Here is a 17318-nt window from a genome sequence, read left to right on the forward strand (position 1 = left end):
ATTCAGACGCTGTGCGTGCTCATTTGCACCATTCCCGTTGACAATGATGTCGTCAAGGTAAACACTCACCCCTGGAGTTCCAGGCAACATTGTCTCCATCATGCACTGGAAGATAACTGGTGCAGCGCAAATTCAGAACCGGAGGCGTTCCACCCTGAATAGTCGCTTTTTGGAATTCACTGTGAGCAGTGCTGCTGTTTCTTCGTCAACTTTTAGTTGTTGATATGCTTAATAAATATCCAACATTGAAAAGAGGGTTCCACCATGTAGGTTTGCGAACACTTCATCTGTAGTTGGTAGCGGGTACGATGCCTCCGTCGCTACTGCATTAACAGTACTCCTGTATTCACCACAGACACTGAGTGTACCGTCGGTCTTCCGAACAAGTACTAATGGGCTTGCATATTTGGTACGCTGCGTTGGATTAAGAATGGCTCGGCGCTGCAGACGATCAAGCTCGCGTTCCATAAGCGCTTGCAGCGCCACTGAAATCGGATAAGCCTTGCAAAACTTCGCCGTCGCATCGTCTTCGAGTTACAGGTGAATGGTGCCGGCTCCCTAACGTGGTTGATCCCCTTCGCCTGAATGTGAAGTGCCGAAAACCAATCTCGTCCTAGGAGGTTGCACCCGGTGCCCTTCATAAACAACAACGGCAGGAGATAGTCCTTTGATCTAATCCTCACACGAACTTGTGTGGAACCCAGGATGCATAATTCTTCACCGGACCATGCGCGCAAATTGAGCAGCTTGCTTGAGAGCTATGGAGTGTTTTTCTTCCACGTTCTGTAGTCCCGTGTCCTCGCTTATCAGGGAGCACGCAGCACCTGTGGCTACCTCAATCTGGTCTGGCTTTCCCTCCAGTCTCAAGTCCACGACGAACTTGGGGCAAAGTGTTTGTACACTCACTGTGTGCAGCTTGCAGCAGGACACACCGACAGATAGTGAGTTGACACTGTGTGCCCGTTGCTGCTTGTTGTCGGAGCGTGGTTCCGTGTTTTTCTTTTTCTTCGAGATACAGGCACGCTCGACGTGACCTTTCTTGGGGCATAAACTCTCTTGAATTTGTCGGCCATATTGAATTTGCATGTTTCAGGGTCGTGCCAGCCGTCGCATCGATAGCAGTGTCGTACTGACGTATGCTTGCCTCCTGGCTTGATTTGCGACGTCCTGTCTTTCCCCTGAGTTCCCTTGATTCCTCCCTGATGCGTCGACTCACTTTCCGCTGACAGGGCTAAGTCCGGAGCGCGTTCAAATGTCAGGCCTTTTTCTGCGAACAACCTCTCCGGGAGATGTTCATCCCAGACCCCACGGACGAACCTGTCCCGGGGCGTCACATCTAGGGGCCACATAGTTGAGTTCACTGCTGAAGCGGTCGTTTGGATGTCAGGTGACGTCGTAGATACTGTATCCCAAGGCAGCGCTCCAAAGCTGCAGTCGGCTGTCAAGGTACTGAGGGCCGCAGCGCAGCTGCTGATTGATTCGTCTGGCCGTTGGTCGCGTTCTTGAAACACGTACCGGCTCTAAAGCTCGGATGTCCTGGTCTCGAAGTGCCGCTTGAGAAGTGCCACTAATTCATTGAAGTTGACTTCTCCCGGGATCTTCGGCACTATCAGCGGGCACACAGTTTTCGAAAGTGTCGGCTTCCCAAACCGTGAGGAGAAGTGCCCGCTTCTTCGCTTCGTCGCTGACAACCCTCACCCGAAGTAACAGTCGAGGAGCTGGATCCATGATTCCCAAGATTTGGCCGAGGAAGGCTCGACAGCCTCGTGTATTTGTCCTGTAGCCATGGCCTTAATTCGAAAACTTATCCGCTGCGCTATTCCTACCTCGGCGCTAGTGTTACGTACGGTGTCTGGCCCCATCCGTGAAAGGAGTGCGCATCGGTTGGTGGCAGAAAGCAGATTGAGTTTATTTTCTACAAAAGAGGCAGGCGAGAGCTGCATGTGTTAGAGAGGGCAAACTCTCGGCCCATGTCCGGTAGCCGAGACGCTGAGGGCGACAGAGGATTCTCAGAACTCGACTCGGGATGGGGTCGCTTCCTGTTTCTTCCGCGCTGGTACTTCGTCCAGCCGAGGAGCGGTGGTGCGTCGCTTCAACACAACACAAGCTTTCGCTAGCGCAGGTACAAAAAGTGCGCCGTCGCGGCGGACACGACCGAGCACATAGTGATGTATGTTGTCGCAACATCATGCGTTAGCAATAAAAAAAGCAGCGCAGGTAAGATGACTGCACAGTGTTCCAAAGGTGGGTCACCGCATCACTTATGCAGCACAGAATGCGACAGTGCAAGGGTCATGTTTTCGCCACGACGCACAAGCGTCAGCCTACGTAGAGAAAAACGTGCCAGTGTCGTCTGCTGTTGGCTATAGTTGCCGACTTCGAACAGCTTTGCTCTGCGCACTGCCGAACGTTTGCCGGCTTTCAACTGACGTCGCGCCCCATATCAAAGTGCGGATGTCGGCGCATGCGAACCACTCGAGCTAGCTAATGAAAAAATACATATTAGAGAACAAAAGTAAGAACAATTTTCTGGCACGGCGCGAAATTTTGCTGGTCGCCAGCACACGAGACTGCTAGCTCGCTGTTGCATGTTGCCAGTCGCTCCTTACCTATTTGGACAACCAGAGGGTGCATGCGAACCGCACCGCATCATACGCTTTCAGTGTAACTGCAATTTTGTGAACGATCACCACGACCGCCCGCTTTTCACGAACCGCCCGCGTGCAGTGCGGCTTGCGGCGATAGGCGGCTCGCGCGTAAATCGGCCCTTAGTCGGATCCGGCATTGTTTATATGCAATTATGTCCGACGTATCTGGTTGGCTTTACGATATTCCATGTTCGGATACGCCGAGCATAAGCTCGCTGACCAGCTAAATACACGTTTCCGCTCGCGTCAGCGCTTAGTCTGTTTATGTTGCACATCGTGCCTGTTTCGGAGCAGCCCGTGCAGATCGCGTGCTCGTCGTTGCTGCAACAACTGCCGCATCTGCTTCCATGAGGTCGACGTGTGCTTTCACAGCAACAAAAAACGCATTTCATTCTGAGCCCCTCAATTGGATGCTATGACAGCGTCTGCTCATCGCAAATAGAGCAACATTGTAACTACGCTTCACTACCGATCTACTATATGATTGGTAGAAATCCGTTTGTGTAGCCGCATTCTACATTTATGAAGACCTTTCCATCCTTTCCATAGCAACATTTCTCATATCGGCGAGAACAGGGTTCCCATGCTGGTATTGAACAAGGTTTAGACGCAGTACGATGAACACAATTCAAACGTTCTAGCCAAAGCAGGTGCTGCCGAGACAGATTCTCTACCACATGCTTCGATGCACGCCGGTCTTTGTCACCTCGATGACCGTCTCCAATTCGGTGGTTGACATTTTAAAGGCTTTGAAAAGGTGAACGGTAGTCCTTTCTTTCCGTAAGTTGAACGCACTCTTGATGACGATCCGATGCCGTAGGGAACATTGGGGTAACATATACGCCTACGTGGGCATCGCGAGAATAGTTTGACGTGTGCTGCGAAATGTACGTCAATTCATTTTGACGTCGTAAGGCCGCCTCCAGGATCAATTTTTAAAATTCACATACTTGCTCAAATAAGAAGAAAATATTAGGTGCAGATGACCTTATCATAATCATCAAGGCGCCTGTAAATGTAGGAGACATGTTGTAATCATATGAATTTATTTTATAAGTGTGGTTATACTTGAAGCTTCGCACATGAATCGAGTAAGCTTTGCTCTTCGATTGGTATTTGATCCGAGATTTTTATATTCCAACTTTCCAAGTATTCGTTCAGCTCGTATCAGGCACGTACCCAGGATTTTTTTCGGGGGGGGGGGGGGGGGGGGCGCGGTGCAACCCAAGGTAACTTCTATGGAAATGAGGGGGGGGTACTTTTACTAGTACAAAAGTGAATAACGTCCACCATTCGCCATAACAACTCGTAAACTCACAAAATAGAAATGAAATAAGGTGTATTTTACAGGTATACTTGTGCGATACACCGCTCCTCTACTTGGAAAACAAGGAACTACGCCAAACGCACTTGAGCAGGAAGAACACTGCCAAGAACAAGAAGCCCAAAGTGTAAAATAAGGATTACTTTAGCAGAATACAACTTAAAAAAACAGCAGTTGGCACCCAAGCCACACAACCCGTGCGGAGTTGTGTTACTTCGCTAGCCAATCACAGACGCAAACAAAATTGTCGTCATGCGGCCTTTTCAAAATGGCGTCGTACTTGATACCTCCGCAGCGTCTGCTGTTCTTGAAGAGTCTTTTCATCTACGGACGCAATGAGGTGTGCAACAGGCATGGACAAAGTGAATGGAGTCTGAGCATTTCCCTCTTTAAAAGTCTGCGGTGCCATTCATTTCACTTCTGTACCAGTTTTACTCATGAAACTTCAGTGCGAACTGAAGTGAAACTTGACAATAAATAGTTGCAGCAAGGCAAGCATATTATTTCAGTTCAATAAAGAATTAGGCTTTGGCCATTCCACTATAATAGGCGAGGGAAAACAAATAAAATTACGCTCTAATAATTGTACTCTTGTGGTTACCGCTTTATTTGAGTAACAGGAAAAGTTTGAAGAAGGAATTGTTTGCAGCCTCGCGAAGGAACAGTGGCCGGCGGTTATGAGGACGTGGGCGGGGCTTCACTGCAGACTTAATTTGTATCCTAATATAGTAACGTTTTTTGGATGCGCTCTCAAAGAATTATGCAGAAATATATATGTATTTGTGGAACAATCACAGTTCTTTTGGATCCCTCGTTTATGCTCTACCAAGTGCCACAACCGACTCGTATTATTATTAGGGAAGTTACGTAACGATGCGTGGCTGCCAGTCCCGTACAACCACGTAGTGTGCAGGACGCTGCGATTCTAGACGTACTATGCCCACTGTGGAAGGTTAGAAAAACACCTACATAAGCGCAGCAGAGAAGTGGCTACGTCAGGCGGCTCGAATGATAAGTGTAGAAGCGTCATTCGAAACACACGGAATTGTTCTCTCCTTCCTTTTTCTGTTCTACTTCATTTTAAATAAAAAGATGTTGATCCATAAATATTTTCATAAACCACGGTTAAACTAGATAGTTTTCGCTTTTCCTTCCTGTTTGGTGGTTGCCTTGGCTCTCTCCCTTAGTAGATCGCCTAACTTCTCCACTCCTTGCGACTCTTGTTTCCAGTTGGCAATTTTGCACGAGAAGAGCTCTACAATTAGGGAAAAACCAGACGAGATAAGGGGTGAGAGTCATATTGCCTATGAGTTTAGGGCTTATTGCAGGGTTTGATGATGGACGCTTAACCTTTCCGCCACTCATGGGCAAATCCCCGCGTAGGTGTGAAGTTCTGTGGCGACAGCTGCAGACTCGCACCTTTCCGTCCCCTTACCTCCTCCACCGCATTCATCCCGCCATTTCCCTTTCTCCCTCTAGTAAATTGTGTGTATCTCCCAGAGCAGACTTAAACCATATCATGTGGGGGTGCCCTAAGCACCCCCTTCCCCCTTTCCTCAAGCAATTAATATCTAGTGAGGAGCAGTGGGAGGCTGCCTTGCGCAGCTCCAGGCCCGATCTTCAGGAGGCCATCCTGGAGTGGGCTGAGAGGATAAAGGAGGCCTACTTCAAGTAGTTCCTCCCCCCACCCTCTATTCCATTGCCCCCTTCCCTTTAAAGAGGGATAAATAAAGTTTTTCATCATCATCATCATCAAATTATTTTATGTTACACCTTATCTAACTCATATCCCGGGTGATGGTTACAATCGAGAAAATAATGAAGCAAAAGGAAAAGTTAAACGCTATTGGCGTTTTCTCTGGCCGCAACTCGTTCCTCGCGCATACAGACCAGCTGACCACGAACCGAATCCATTTCCTGGTCCCTGGGTCAGTCTAAACAAACAAAGTTGAACTAACGAAGCAACAGCTATGCGCGTAACCGTCAAAGACGGTGACAACTGATCGCGCGGGCACCGAGTCTACGAGAAAACTGGCCTTCACACCCCAGGAGGTGCCGGTATAACTACCGCCATATAAAAGGAGTGAAAAAGGCAGCAAAATGTTGACCGCCGAGTAGCTGCTAAATTTCAACATTGATTTGGCGGCGCTTTAAGAATGGGCGTGAGATGTGGCGTGGGCGGGAAGGCGGCCAAGGGGGGGGGGGAGTATGCGTCTTAATTTCGGGGGAGGGGGCGGCCCCCCCAGGCCCCCCTAAGGTATGTGCCTGGCTCCTATACTGCATAGGACAACAGTGTTTGTTGCAGTATGCAAGGAGAAAAATCAATGCAAGTGGAGATACTTCCAAATGATACTGCTTAGGATAACTGTGGTTCCTTCACAAACAAATCAATTCTTTAGCGAACGCCTGGGGATCATTTCTGCACAACCAGTTCTAGTCATTGAACAAGCATGCCTCTCCTTAGGCTGCCTATGAATTTCTTGCCTTGATTTGGCAATCGAATTCTTTGACCGATCTCGCCAAATTTAATCATTTTCAAACAGTGCGTGTTGCGTCAATACTGTGTTTTGCTCTTTCTACGATTGTATCACCTTTTTATCACCACCTATTGTAGCACCTTTGTATCATTACTGTCATTATGAGGGTGCACCAATATAATCCCATTCCCTTTATTTCTGTTTGAAAACGTTCTCAGCTGAATGAAGTTCAACTGTTAGCGGCTTTATAGTGATGTCTATTAACTCAAATGAGCGTTTTGTGGAAAACGGAGTCCAGGGAACCTTTACATTTCTCTTTGTTTAGAAAATACAAATATTAGATATTCTAATGAATAATCCAAGTGTTTCTTTTTCTTCAAGTATTCCTATTCGACTAAATTCGAAAATTTCTCTGTTCGCACGCCTCCAACTGATTTATTTCTGACACTGCCCCACTCTGTTGACAAGAGTGCCAAAGGTACAAAAATAAGTATACAAAGTGTTGTAATGTGGTGTACGTGCTCTTAATAAATGTTTACTTAGCCGGCATCGTAATTAAAAGATATATACTTTACAAACGTACGCATGGTCCACACCCGTAAACGAGGCGCGGCAATAGCTTTTCCTCCGGAGCTCTCCAGATTCTAAGGAAAGCTGGTCGACAGCACTTCGATAACACCGCCATCATATGGTTTCCAGCGCACGTCGCCACCCCCACCGATGAGGGCCTCATTAACTTGAACGAGGTAGCACACCGCTCTGCGCGAGAACTGACCCGCCGCGCAGAATCGGGGACCGCCTCTTCGCGTTCGGAACTGCTGGCTCAAAGCAGGCGAGAACGCCTGGTCAGGTACAATGACATCACCAAGCACTACCAGCTAGGCAGGCGGTTGCTGCCCCCACCTCACCCCATGCTGAAACGTCGCCAGGCAGTCATCTGGCGACAATTGCAAACACAAACATTCCCCAGTCCGGTGCGATTGCAGCACATTTTCCCCGCGCAATACCCGAATGCTCTTTGCAAATTATGTCAGGACACTAAAGCGACGCTGTCACACATGTTGTGGGAGTGTCGGGTTACATCAGCTACAATGGCAGTAGCTCCGGAGGCTCTTGCGTCGAAGTGGGCCGCCGCTCTGCGCAGCTCCAACCTCAAGACACAAGAGTGGGCTGTCCAGCAAGCCCGAGAGGCGGCGACGAGGCAAGGCCTCGAAGTCCCCTCATGGGAGACCTGAGCCCGGGTCATCAAATTTGCCGGATTCAGAATAAAGTTGTTTCCATCCAATGACAGACCGCATGGTAATGACGACGCTGTTAAAACTTTGTCTCCAACTTCTCCTTAAAAGCCGACAACATGGCCGTGATTGGGAGGCATTAAATCAACCGGCTGTGTTCGCGAATATTAAACAAGAAAAAAAAAGGATCCAAATGTGTCGTTGTTTAGGGGGTGCTTTTTTGAGGTATAGTTGTTGTTCTAACGAGCCGACCACGACCGCTAAAAGGATACATACTCCGAAATAACACATCGAGGTTATATAAGAGAAGCAGAAGACGATGAAGAAGATGACGGGCCAAAGTTCACACCGGAACTGAAATTTTCGGCTCGCCTGAGGTAACTGAATGAAATCCTAAGCACCTGAAAGAAAAAGGCCTTAGTCACATTTTTTTTTAAGTAAACTTATAGTGGGCCGGCTAGGGCTGTGAAATGGGGCCACAGGATCTGCATAAATTGTGTCGACAAGCCTAGACCATGCATTCTGAATTTCCTTTACTACAACGAAAAAGCATTTTCGTGCAGTATTGTTTCAATTTAAAAGGGTGAACCGGTTGAATATCTCACCACTACGACAAGGCCACTTCAAATAAGAGGTGAAATTTTTGGCATCACGGGAATTAATTCAAAGCTCAAGGTCGCAATGTACTTGTAGACTGCGACCGCTTACTAAAATGTGGACAAGTTGTAATGAAGCGTGTGAGGCTTGATAAATCGTAGATAACCTTTGGAACGAAGCTAATTGTAGTCCGGTGCAGCAAAGACAAGTCGAGTTCCCCCTTACACTACGTTGGCACGATACAGATTCCTACCTGATTTTTAAGCTGAATGCCAGGGGTTCCCTAAGCAAAATAATTAAGCAGAAAATTAATTACATCTATATCATTCTGACGTCCTAAGGGTCACAAAAAGTTCGTTACCGTGTGACCGTATTGACGGGAAGATCATTCCACCTGAGAAAAAAATTGCAAGAAGAGAATCTGCGCCGCGATGAACTCGCACCTACAGTAAAAGGTCGCATGGATTGTATTCTGCTCAAATTCCTTCAGACGAGAGAGCTTGCCGTCGCTTAAATTTCAGCAACCTTTAAAAGTGATGACCAGCTGCCGAAAGGAATGACGCTTGAGCCAACCTTTTAAAGAAAGCGACTTGCCTACGTCAGAGCAGCCACTGCTCTCCTTAGCAACGGTTTTATTTTCGTGTAGCTCGCACGCCCTCACCTTCAATGCGGGAGGAGAAATAGAATTCACCGGGCCCTAGTGGGATGGACAACTGATGTCGCATTCTCAGAAAAATTAAGAATACCCGCCGTGGTTGCTCAGCGGCTATGGTGTTGGGCTGCTGAGCACGAGGTCGCGGGATCGAATCCCGGCCACGGCGGCCGCATTTCGATGGGGGCGAAATGCGAAAACACCCGTGTGCTTAGATTTAGGTGCACGTTAAAGAACCCCAGGTGGTCAGAATTTCTGGAGTCCTCCACTACGGCGTGCCTCATAATCAGAAAGTGGTTTTGGCACGTAAAATCCCAAATATTAGAAAAATTAAGAACATGCAGGTGCATATCCATTAGCACATTTCGGCCCACGTTTTACGCTGCACTATCCCGAGAAACAGCCTCTGATGAGAGGCTAGAAACATACCCGATACGAGAAAGTGGTGGTAAATTACTAAGGAAGGCGTTGTCTGTAAAAGGAAGCAGGCAAAGATATAGCAAGTGCGCATTGCTGTACATAAAGGCACGCGAGCACTTGCTCTATGCGAGTACCCGCGATTGCTGCATTCAGTAAAGCTTGTTGTTGGGCGCGTTCGTTCGTACTGCGAGGAAATAAATCTACTGCTCGAAATTCAACACAAGGACGTAGTAAGGGCCCGTTTTTAGGTGATATGTTGGGCGTATAGCCCCAGAACACGAAAGGCGCTGTTGCCATATGATTCTGCGCAGTCTAAGTTAGTTAAGAGGGGGATCGTTAAACTCTGCCTGGGATCTGTTCTCGGGAAATTGTGCCCACATGCAATGCAAAGTATTTTAATGATCAGGAGCGGCGATTGGTTAATGCCGGCTACCCATGCGCGGTCCCAACAGCAATTGCGGAGGTTCTTCTGCGTGTAACAAGAGCAGCCCGTTCGAGGGTGAACACCGGGCGGCTAAATCGGAGTGGTCCAGAAAGGTTGCCATACATTGCCGATCCCACAACCAGGAACAGGCAGCGGGAAGGCACAATGTGCCGCTCGTTCTTTCTGCCCCCTGCAAGCTGGCTGGGCTTTGCCTCAGAATCTCTTGTGAAAAAAAGAAAGGAACCCGGAGGTTGCAGCAAAAAGCACGTTCGGGGGCCGGTGAAATGCCCGGTTGGCGTTGTAAACGATATTTCGTAACCTCGTGGAAAGTCATATGTAGGGCAAAGCGGAGGTTGTCTTAACGATCGTGCAAGAAAACATGAACGCTCACTTAAAAATAAAGGTGAACGTATAATGGTTTCCAGCAAGTACGGACGCGAGCACAAGTAAGTAGAAACGGACAGGACAACGCTGGACTTACAAAGGAAGTTTATTGTGAAAACATTCCACAAATCTCCGCCACGCATGGATGAACACCCAAGAACAATAACAAGGTTTGTAGTCAATTATCAACAAAAGTTATACACGTACACAAAAGCGAAGTCACACCCCTTCCCGACAAAGGCAACAACACGTCGATTACCATAATAAATTTAGAAATTGAAGTTTTTTTATCATTGATATGAACCGAAGGTTCACTTACACATGTATGCGCGCCCAACTTTTTCATGTGGAATGCTTCGCTAATTTCTCTTTCCAGTTAACTGCGCTGTCTCCTCACTATCGATACACTCTCAAAAACTGGTCGCCATTCGTGCTTTTTCCAATGCAATGGCAAGTTCCCTCCTGTACCTGTAGGGAGCAAATAGCGATGCTCACGAATGCGGTCATTAATGCAACGACCTGTCTGGCCGATATAGGACAGTCCGCATGAGAGAGGTAAGCGATACACAACCGAAGATGCACAGTGTTTGTGAAAAAAAAATGGTGTGCTCCTTTCCACAGCCACTAGTCGCATATTTCTTCTCTCCTGTGATGCTTTTGCACAACCTAACCAGTTTGCTCGGTGCCGAAAACACTAGTGTGACGCCATTTCTAGTGGCCACCCTCTTAAGAATATGAGACAAGCCATGCAAATGCGGCATCACTACGACCTTTTTTCTTTTTGAAGATTCATTATCGTCCGCAGTTTCCACGGTTATCTTTTTTGTGTACTTTCTCAACATGGATTCTTCATTCAGAGAAGGGGCATTTGCATCTGATCTAAGGTTGCTCCTATATTGTGTAACATCTTTTTTATCAAAGTTTCACAGTAATGTAATTCACAGGCTGCAATACAAACGTATTGTCCGAATTTTTAGGTATGTGGATGATTTCTTAGTGTTTTTAAGGTTAAAATCTGATGAAAGCCTTGAATCAAACGCGAGAAGGATATTAACGTGTTTCAAGGAGTCCTCCCGTGATCTCAGGTTCACGTTCGAACTTTGCAAAGAAAACTTAATCAGATTTTTTTATTGGAAATTAAATTTAAAAGTGAGAGTCATGTGTGTTGGCAGTATTTCCCTAGATCGAAAAAATCGCTCCTCCCGCACGAATGGTCCCACTGCAAATTAATAAAACGTGGCACAGTTTCTTTGTGCTTCACGAATGCTCTTAACAAGAGCTGCACCCACTCATTGCAGCAGAGTTTTGAAGCCCAGAAGGCGAGATTAATGTCGGCAGGGTACCCGGTCTCCCTTTTGATGCTGTGTCAGAATCCTTCTTTAGAAAGTACACAAGAAAGAAAACCGTGGGAACCGCGGACGATAATGAATCTTCAAAAAGAAGAAAGGTCGTAGTGATGCCGTATTTGCATGGCTTGCCTCATATTCTTAAGAAGGTGGTCACTAGTAATGGCGTCACACTAGTGTTTTCGGCGCCGAGCAAACTGGTTAGGTTGTGCAAAAGCATCACAGGAGAGAAGAAATATGCGACTAGTGGCTGTGGAAGAAAGCACACCACTTTTTTTCACAAAGACTGTGCATCTTCGGTTGTGTATCGCATACCTCTCTCATGCGCACTGTCCTATATCGGCCAGACAGGTCGTTGCATTAATGACCGCATTCGTGAGCATCGCTATTTGCTACTTACAGGTACAGGAGAGAACTTGGCATTGCATTGCAAAAAGAACGAATGCCGACCAGTTTTTGAGAGTGTAACAATAGTGGGGAGAGAGCAAGGTAAACTGGAAAGAAAAATCAGCGAAGCATTCCACATGAAAAAGTTGGGCGCGCATACATGTGTGAGTGAACCTTCGGTTCATATCAATGATAAAGAACTTCAATTTCTAAATTTACCATGCTAATCCACGTGTTGTTGCCTTTGTCGAGAAGGGGTGTGACTTCGCTTTTGTGTACGTGTACAACTTTTGTTGATAATTGACTACAAACCTTGTCATTGTTCTTGGGTATATACGCATGCGTGGCGGAGATTTGTAGAATGTTTTCACAATAAACTTCAGTTCTAAGTTCAGCATTGTCCTGTCCGTTTCTACTTACTTGTTCTCGCGTCCCTACTTGCTGGAAATCATCATACGTTCACCATGCACCAACTGGCCCAGCGAACTACTCTACTAAAAATAAAGGGTATGCAGATTTGCCTGCGCATGGTCAAGCTTGCATGTGTGTTCCGGATTTTCGACATATAAAATTACCCTCGAGAATTCAGTACAGATGGTTAAGAAGCGAAGCTAAAACTTGCGGGCCGGTGATTATCACTGCAATAATTCCGACTGTTCATTAAGCGACGGTTTGGTAGGTTTCCGGATCCTCGGTACGCAGTTGCTGCTTGTGCTGGGCTGCACCCATGCTGTGTACCCGGACTGCAGCATCGGCACGGCGTAGACGAGCTCGTTCCCGGTTCTGCTCGCGGCGTTGCTGATCAAAAGCTGCCTGCCCCTCAGGGGTACGTATGACGCGTTGCCTACCCATTTCGGAGCCGGGAAGAAACTGATGCGCGCGCGCTCGGTGGTGAGGAAGAGCAACGATGTCACTACTGGTGCAGCCAATCGCGCACCTCTCTTTCTCTCTTTTTTCTTCACGCATGCGCATAAAGTTGTGGCAGCGGAGTTTTCGGCGTACAGGCGACACACGGACAGACGAATCGGCTAACCATATACAGTTGCGCGGTAAAAGATCTTCGGGAAAAGCCAAGCTACCACCGCCCGGGAGCTGATGCAAGCTTTCCATATACTTCTTGGAGGGAAGCCTTGCGTAAGTGACACATCTATTTCTTTAATGAATAGCGAGAACTCCGTCTTGCGCGGTTTGCTCTACTCTGTGGCTCTGACAATATGACTATGTGCTTCGTGCATGTGCGACTAAGGACATATATTCACGAGCGACGAAAAATATAGCTAGCTGAAAGTTAGCGCTTGTCCGCGTCCCCTACTACGTCCTTACGTTTAATTTTGCGCAGTACATTTAGTTATTCGCATTGCTGCATTGCCATCACTGACTGCGCTTATAGACGCAGCATACAACACGAAAATATGTCTTTACATCTTGTCCTCTCTACAAACGCTTCTTTTTTCGCGCAAGAATCCTGTTCGGCGGACCACGTCGCGGTATGCGCACTAACGGTCCGTTTATTTGATTTTATCCGGACTGGTACAGCGTGTTTGTGTTTTCTTTGCGCACAACAATTTATTTGGCAGTGGAAAACTTTCCTCGCTTTCAATGCGCTTATATAGTTGTCCAGGAGGACGCCTGCGCGGTGTTCTACCTGAGCGCCGGCAGCCAAGCAAAGCGGAGCGCGCTGTGTTGTCCCTGATGCCACGTCAACGGCGCGCTTCCGGTAGATGGCGCCATCGCATGCCATCAGCATTGTATGCCATCACTTTAAATCAGGGGTACAATCAGGACTCGACGGGAACCAAAGGTCAGTGGGTCGCCTCGCATTGGGCGCTCACGGGAACGAAGACGTATAAAAGCACAGTTTAAAATAGGGGATCGGAAAATTTGGGTGGGGTAGTTCATAGTGTTTCTTCTTTCTCTTTTTTATTGTTTAACCTAAGTAGGACATTAGGCAGTATAATAGCAAGAGCTTGGTGACGCAACCCACCACCCCGTTCTAAGGGGGCGCTCATACCATCCATCCATTCATCCGCCGCCACGGTTGAATGGAATGCATTAAGGGAATTTTAACTTAAGAAAATACAGTTGCGAAATGCACACATTGTTTCAGAAAGTAACCGTTCTCCCTCCGAAAACGCGCTTGATGGCTGGCTGCTAGAACATACAAGGTGACCACGGTGGTGTCGTTGAAATAACTGTTTATTTTTCCAAGAGCAATGAAAGATACTTCATTTTGTGGTACAAAATAACGCTTGCTAATAGTTATGTCTATCGCTCATTGATTTCTGTGGGAAAAGAAATTTAGATTGCGTTCCTTAGTCATATCTGCAGTTTTTCCATACCAGACTGGTAAAATCTTCCATGGGGAACATTTCTGACTGAAGAGTGAGTTCAAGGTTTTTGAGGACAATTTATAGCCACAAATACCAGATGTAGCATTTTTCGAATACTCAAACGGTGGGTTGTCTGCTTTTAACAGTGAAGACTAAACAACGTACTACGGTACATTAATATTGCGATTTTTGTTAATATGCCACAGCCTAGCAATTCTATTTTAGGGCCCGCTTTCCTGTTCTCTCAAGAACCCGCGTGACCTTAGTAAATACCAAGAATACTGTCGACGCGCACTGCAGTCTTGACATTTTTTTGAAGGTGTTTGTGTATATTCTTTCTGTATGTAAGTACACAGGTTGACCTCTGTCATTAAAGAGAAACCTTCATTTCCGCGCTCCTCAGAAGCTGGGATGTATATAAGTTCTTAATGCGCACGAGTTAGCATGTACCTAAATCCTTCTCATATCTGAGTTTTACTCTATTCTTGAAGAGAAATGATGTCACTCTTTTTATTTTTCGCTGGCCTCATATTCTGTTGTGCAGCAGAATCAGATCTACGTGATAACTATGAGTGCAGCAATAGCTCCCTGATCGACCCATGGTTGGTGAGTCAAACAATACGTACCGTTTGCAAGGAGCCTTTAGTATGATGTCAGCGTATGCAGATAGCTTAAATCCAACGCACACCGATGGTCACTGCTTAGATTATTGCTACAGGTCATGTCATGCGTCAGCCGAACCCATATTGTACTAAAAAATTATAATGATGTGTGCATTTATTTTGGCGTCACCGTAAGTGTTCCTCCCCTTGTAAGAATCAGCCATTATAAGAGAACAAAGATGATCTGTTCGTCGTATTGTATGAGTTGCGTCTTTGCACTTGCAACGTTGTTGTGCACCGACACGTTTCGCCAGATTAAACGCACACCTAGCATCGCACGTCCTTTGCATATTTAGTACATCCTAAGCTTCCTTCTCGCTGCGCTATTGAGGACTTTTGCCATTCAATAGTAGCAAACGCGGCCAATGAGTGTCTGGTATGGAGCCAATCTACACTTAGAGCTGTGTTCTCGGTGATGCTGCTATTGGCCATTTCACATCCTATTATACGAGGCGTTTACACGATTTAGTAAGCGCACCAGCAAAATTCAATATTGACCTATACAGAACCCAGAGCAGCCCCGCCACCTTCATTAGAAGTAGTGATGAAAAAAAAATGGCAGTTTCGTCCAAAAGGCGAACCACCGATTCCGATAGAAAAGTAGTAGGTAGCTATACTCATTAAGGATAGTAGTTTTACCGGCCCTATAAACTTGTACAAATTCGCTTACTAAATAAATTAAAGATGGTATAACCTGTAAGCACGACTGAACGAATACGTAGAAAGGAACAGACACACAACGACACCGCTGTCGCTATGTGTTTGTTTCTTTCTACGTCCTCGTTCAGTCGCGCTTATTTATTATATCATGGATTTAAACCAACTAGCGCGCCAACGTGTTTTAACTATATTAACAAGCACGGTGTCATGCGCGCACAGGTAAACATGAAGACATCTCGCTCGATGAGCGCGCAAACTCGCTGTCAAAATGCTGGAGGGACCAATCGCGGCAGCAGCTGCGACCGAATGGAGCTTCGTGCATCTCTCGCTTCAACGCGAACAAAACGTCGAAAGCACAGCGCATTCGAAGCATTGGCACTACGCGCACTCTGCAGATATCGCAGATCGCTTTGAAAATGGGGCTCGCGCGGGCGCACACTCGGCGACGTCGCAGATAGCTTTCAAGATGGGACGCCCGCACGGTCGCGCCGTAAGCAGCAGCCGCTGGAGAAAAGAAAATGGAGGACGCTTAAGCTTCGCCTTCAATCGCGCTCCACACCACGCAGACGCATGACTCTTCGCAAGCAGCACGGCACACATCGCAGGGGACTCGCTACGGCACAGCGATCACGCCAGAGGCGTCCCGCATCGGACGCTGCACCTAGGAATTGCGCTGTGAGAAGAAAGAGGAGCCGCGTCACCTAAACACGAGGGTTCGAGTGACACAACTTGGAAGTTGGAAGGGGAGAGAGCGAGAAAACTTATTAAACGCAAGGGTATTGGGCCATCTTCGCACCGGTCCCTTCAAGATGGATAGAGAAGACCATATTGGACGCCGCCAAGCTAGGGCGGAAGCTTTGGAGCGTCACTATGGTAACAAACATGGAGTTTACTATGTAGATGTCGCTGGGCCAAGCCACGGGGAATGGTATACAGCAGCAGTAATAAATCAGGGAACACAGGTGGATGGGCTCACTTTTTGTGCACCAGGTACAACACAAGCAGAGGAGGTAGCGATCACCCTAGCTGCCTCGGACTCTATTTCTAAATATATCATTACGGATTTGCGTGGCGCGTTGCCGTAATTACGAGGCTGGTTGGGTCACCCTATTGGCAGAGCGAACGCTGAGAAACTGCAGCAAGGATGTCGATCCCACCCCCCGCTGCATAGTTTGGAGTCCTGGCCATCAGGGCCTTCAAGGGAATGAAGCTGCTGATGCCGCAGCCCGAGCACTCACTTACCGGGCATCCTCTTTGGCCCCTGACGTCCTGGAACAAGAAGGTGGAATTCTCTTCAATTTTAAAGGCATTTCTACCTATTATAAGGATAGCCATCGCCGGTACCCAGCCCCAGCTAAGGGACTGGGGAAAGCGAACGAACGCGTTCTACTTCCCTTATACACCAACACAATGCTGTGTCCGGCAGTAATAAAACATTTTGATTTTGCGATCACTGGCAGGTGCCAACACTGTGGCGACGTGGCTGACACTAATCACGTGGTGTGGGCCTGCCAGCAAAATTCGGCTCTCAACCCCCACCCTAACCCTACCCGAGAGGACTGGGAGGCGGCCCTGCTTGGTTGCTCAGACCTTCAGGCCCAAAAGGCCTTGGTCAAGAGGGCCAGGCTGGCGGTTTCGATCAATGGGGTCCCGGACTAGGGACTTCACCTTGTATGTAGGGCTTCTGCGCGAGTCCACGCTTCTCTTTCTTGATAAATGCTTTCCACCACCACCCGCACGGCCCCAATGCGCTCAAACGCGACCAAGGGGAG

The 17318-nt window shown here is 47.5% G+C and overlaps 1 protein-coding gene across 1 annotated transcript in view; it reads left to right on the forward strand.

Moving 5' to 3' along the window:
• Positions 1-14646: 14646 nt before the first annotated feature.
• LOC142576436 (uncharacterized) overlaps positions 14647-17318 on the forward strand; it is a 58498-nt gene continuing 55826 nt past the window's right edge. Inside the window, exon 1 of the mRNA XM_075686571.1 lies at positions 14647-14830. Within this exon, the coding sequence (XP_075542686.1) occupies positions 14720-14830 (111 nt within the window). The 5' untranslated portion in view covers positions 14647-14719. The remainder of the gene's footprint in view (positions 14831-17318) is intronic.

The sequence above is a fragment of the Dermacentor variabilis genome, chromosome 3 (genome assembly GCF_050947875.1).
Source record: "Dermacentor variabilis isolate Ectoservices chromosome 3, ASM5094787v1, whole genome shotgun sequence".
NCBI classification, from domain to species: domain Eukaryota; kingdom Metazoa; phylum Arthropoda; class Arachnida; order Ixodida; family Ixodidae; genus Dermacentor; species Dermacentor variabilis.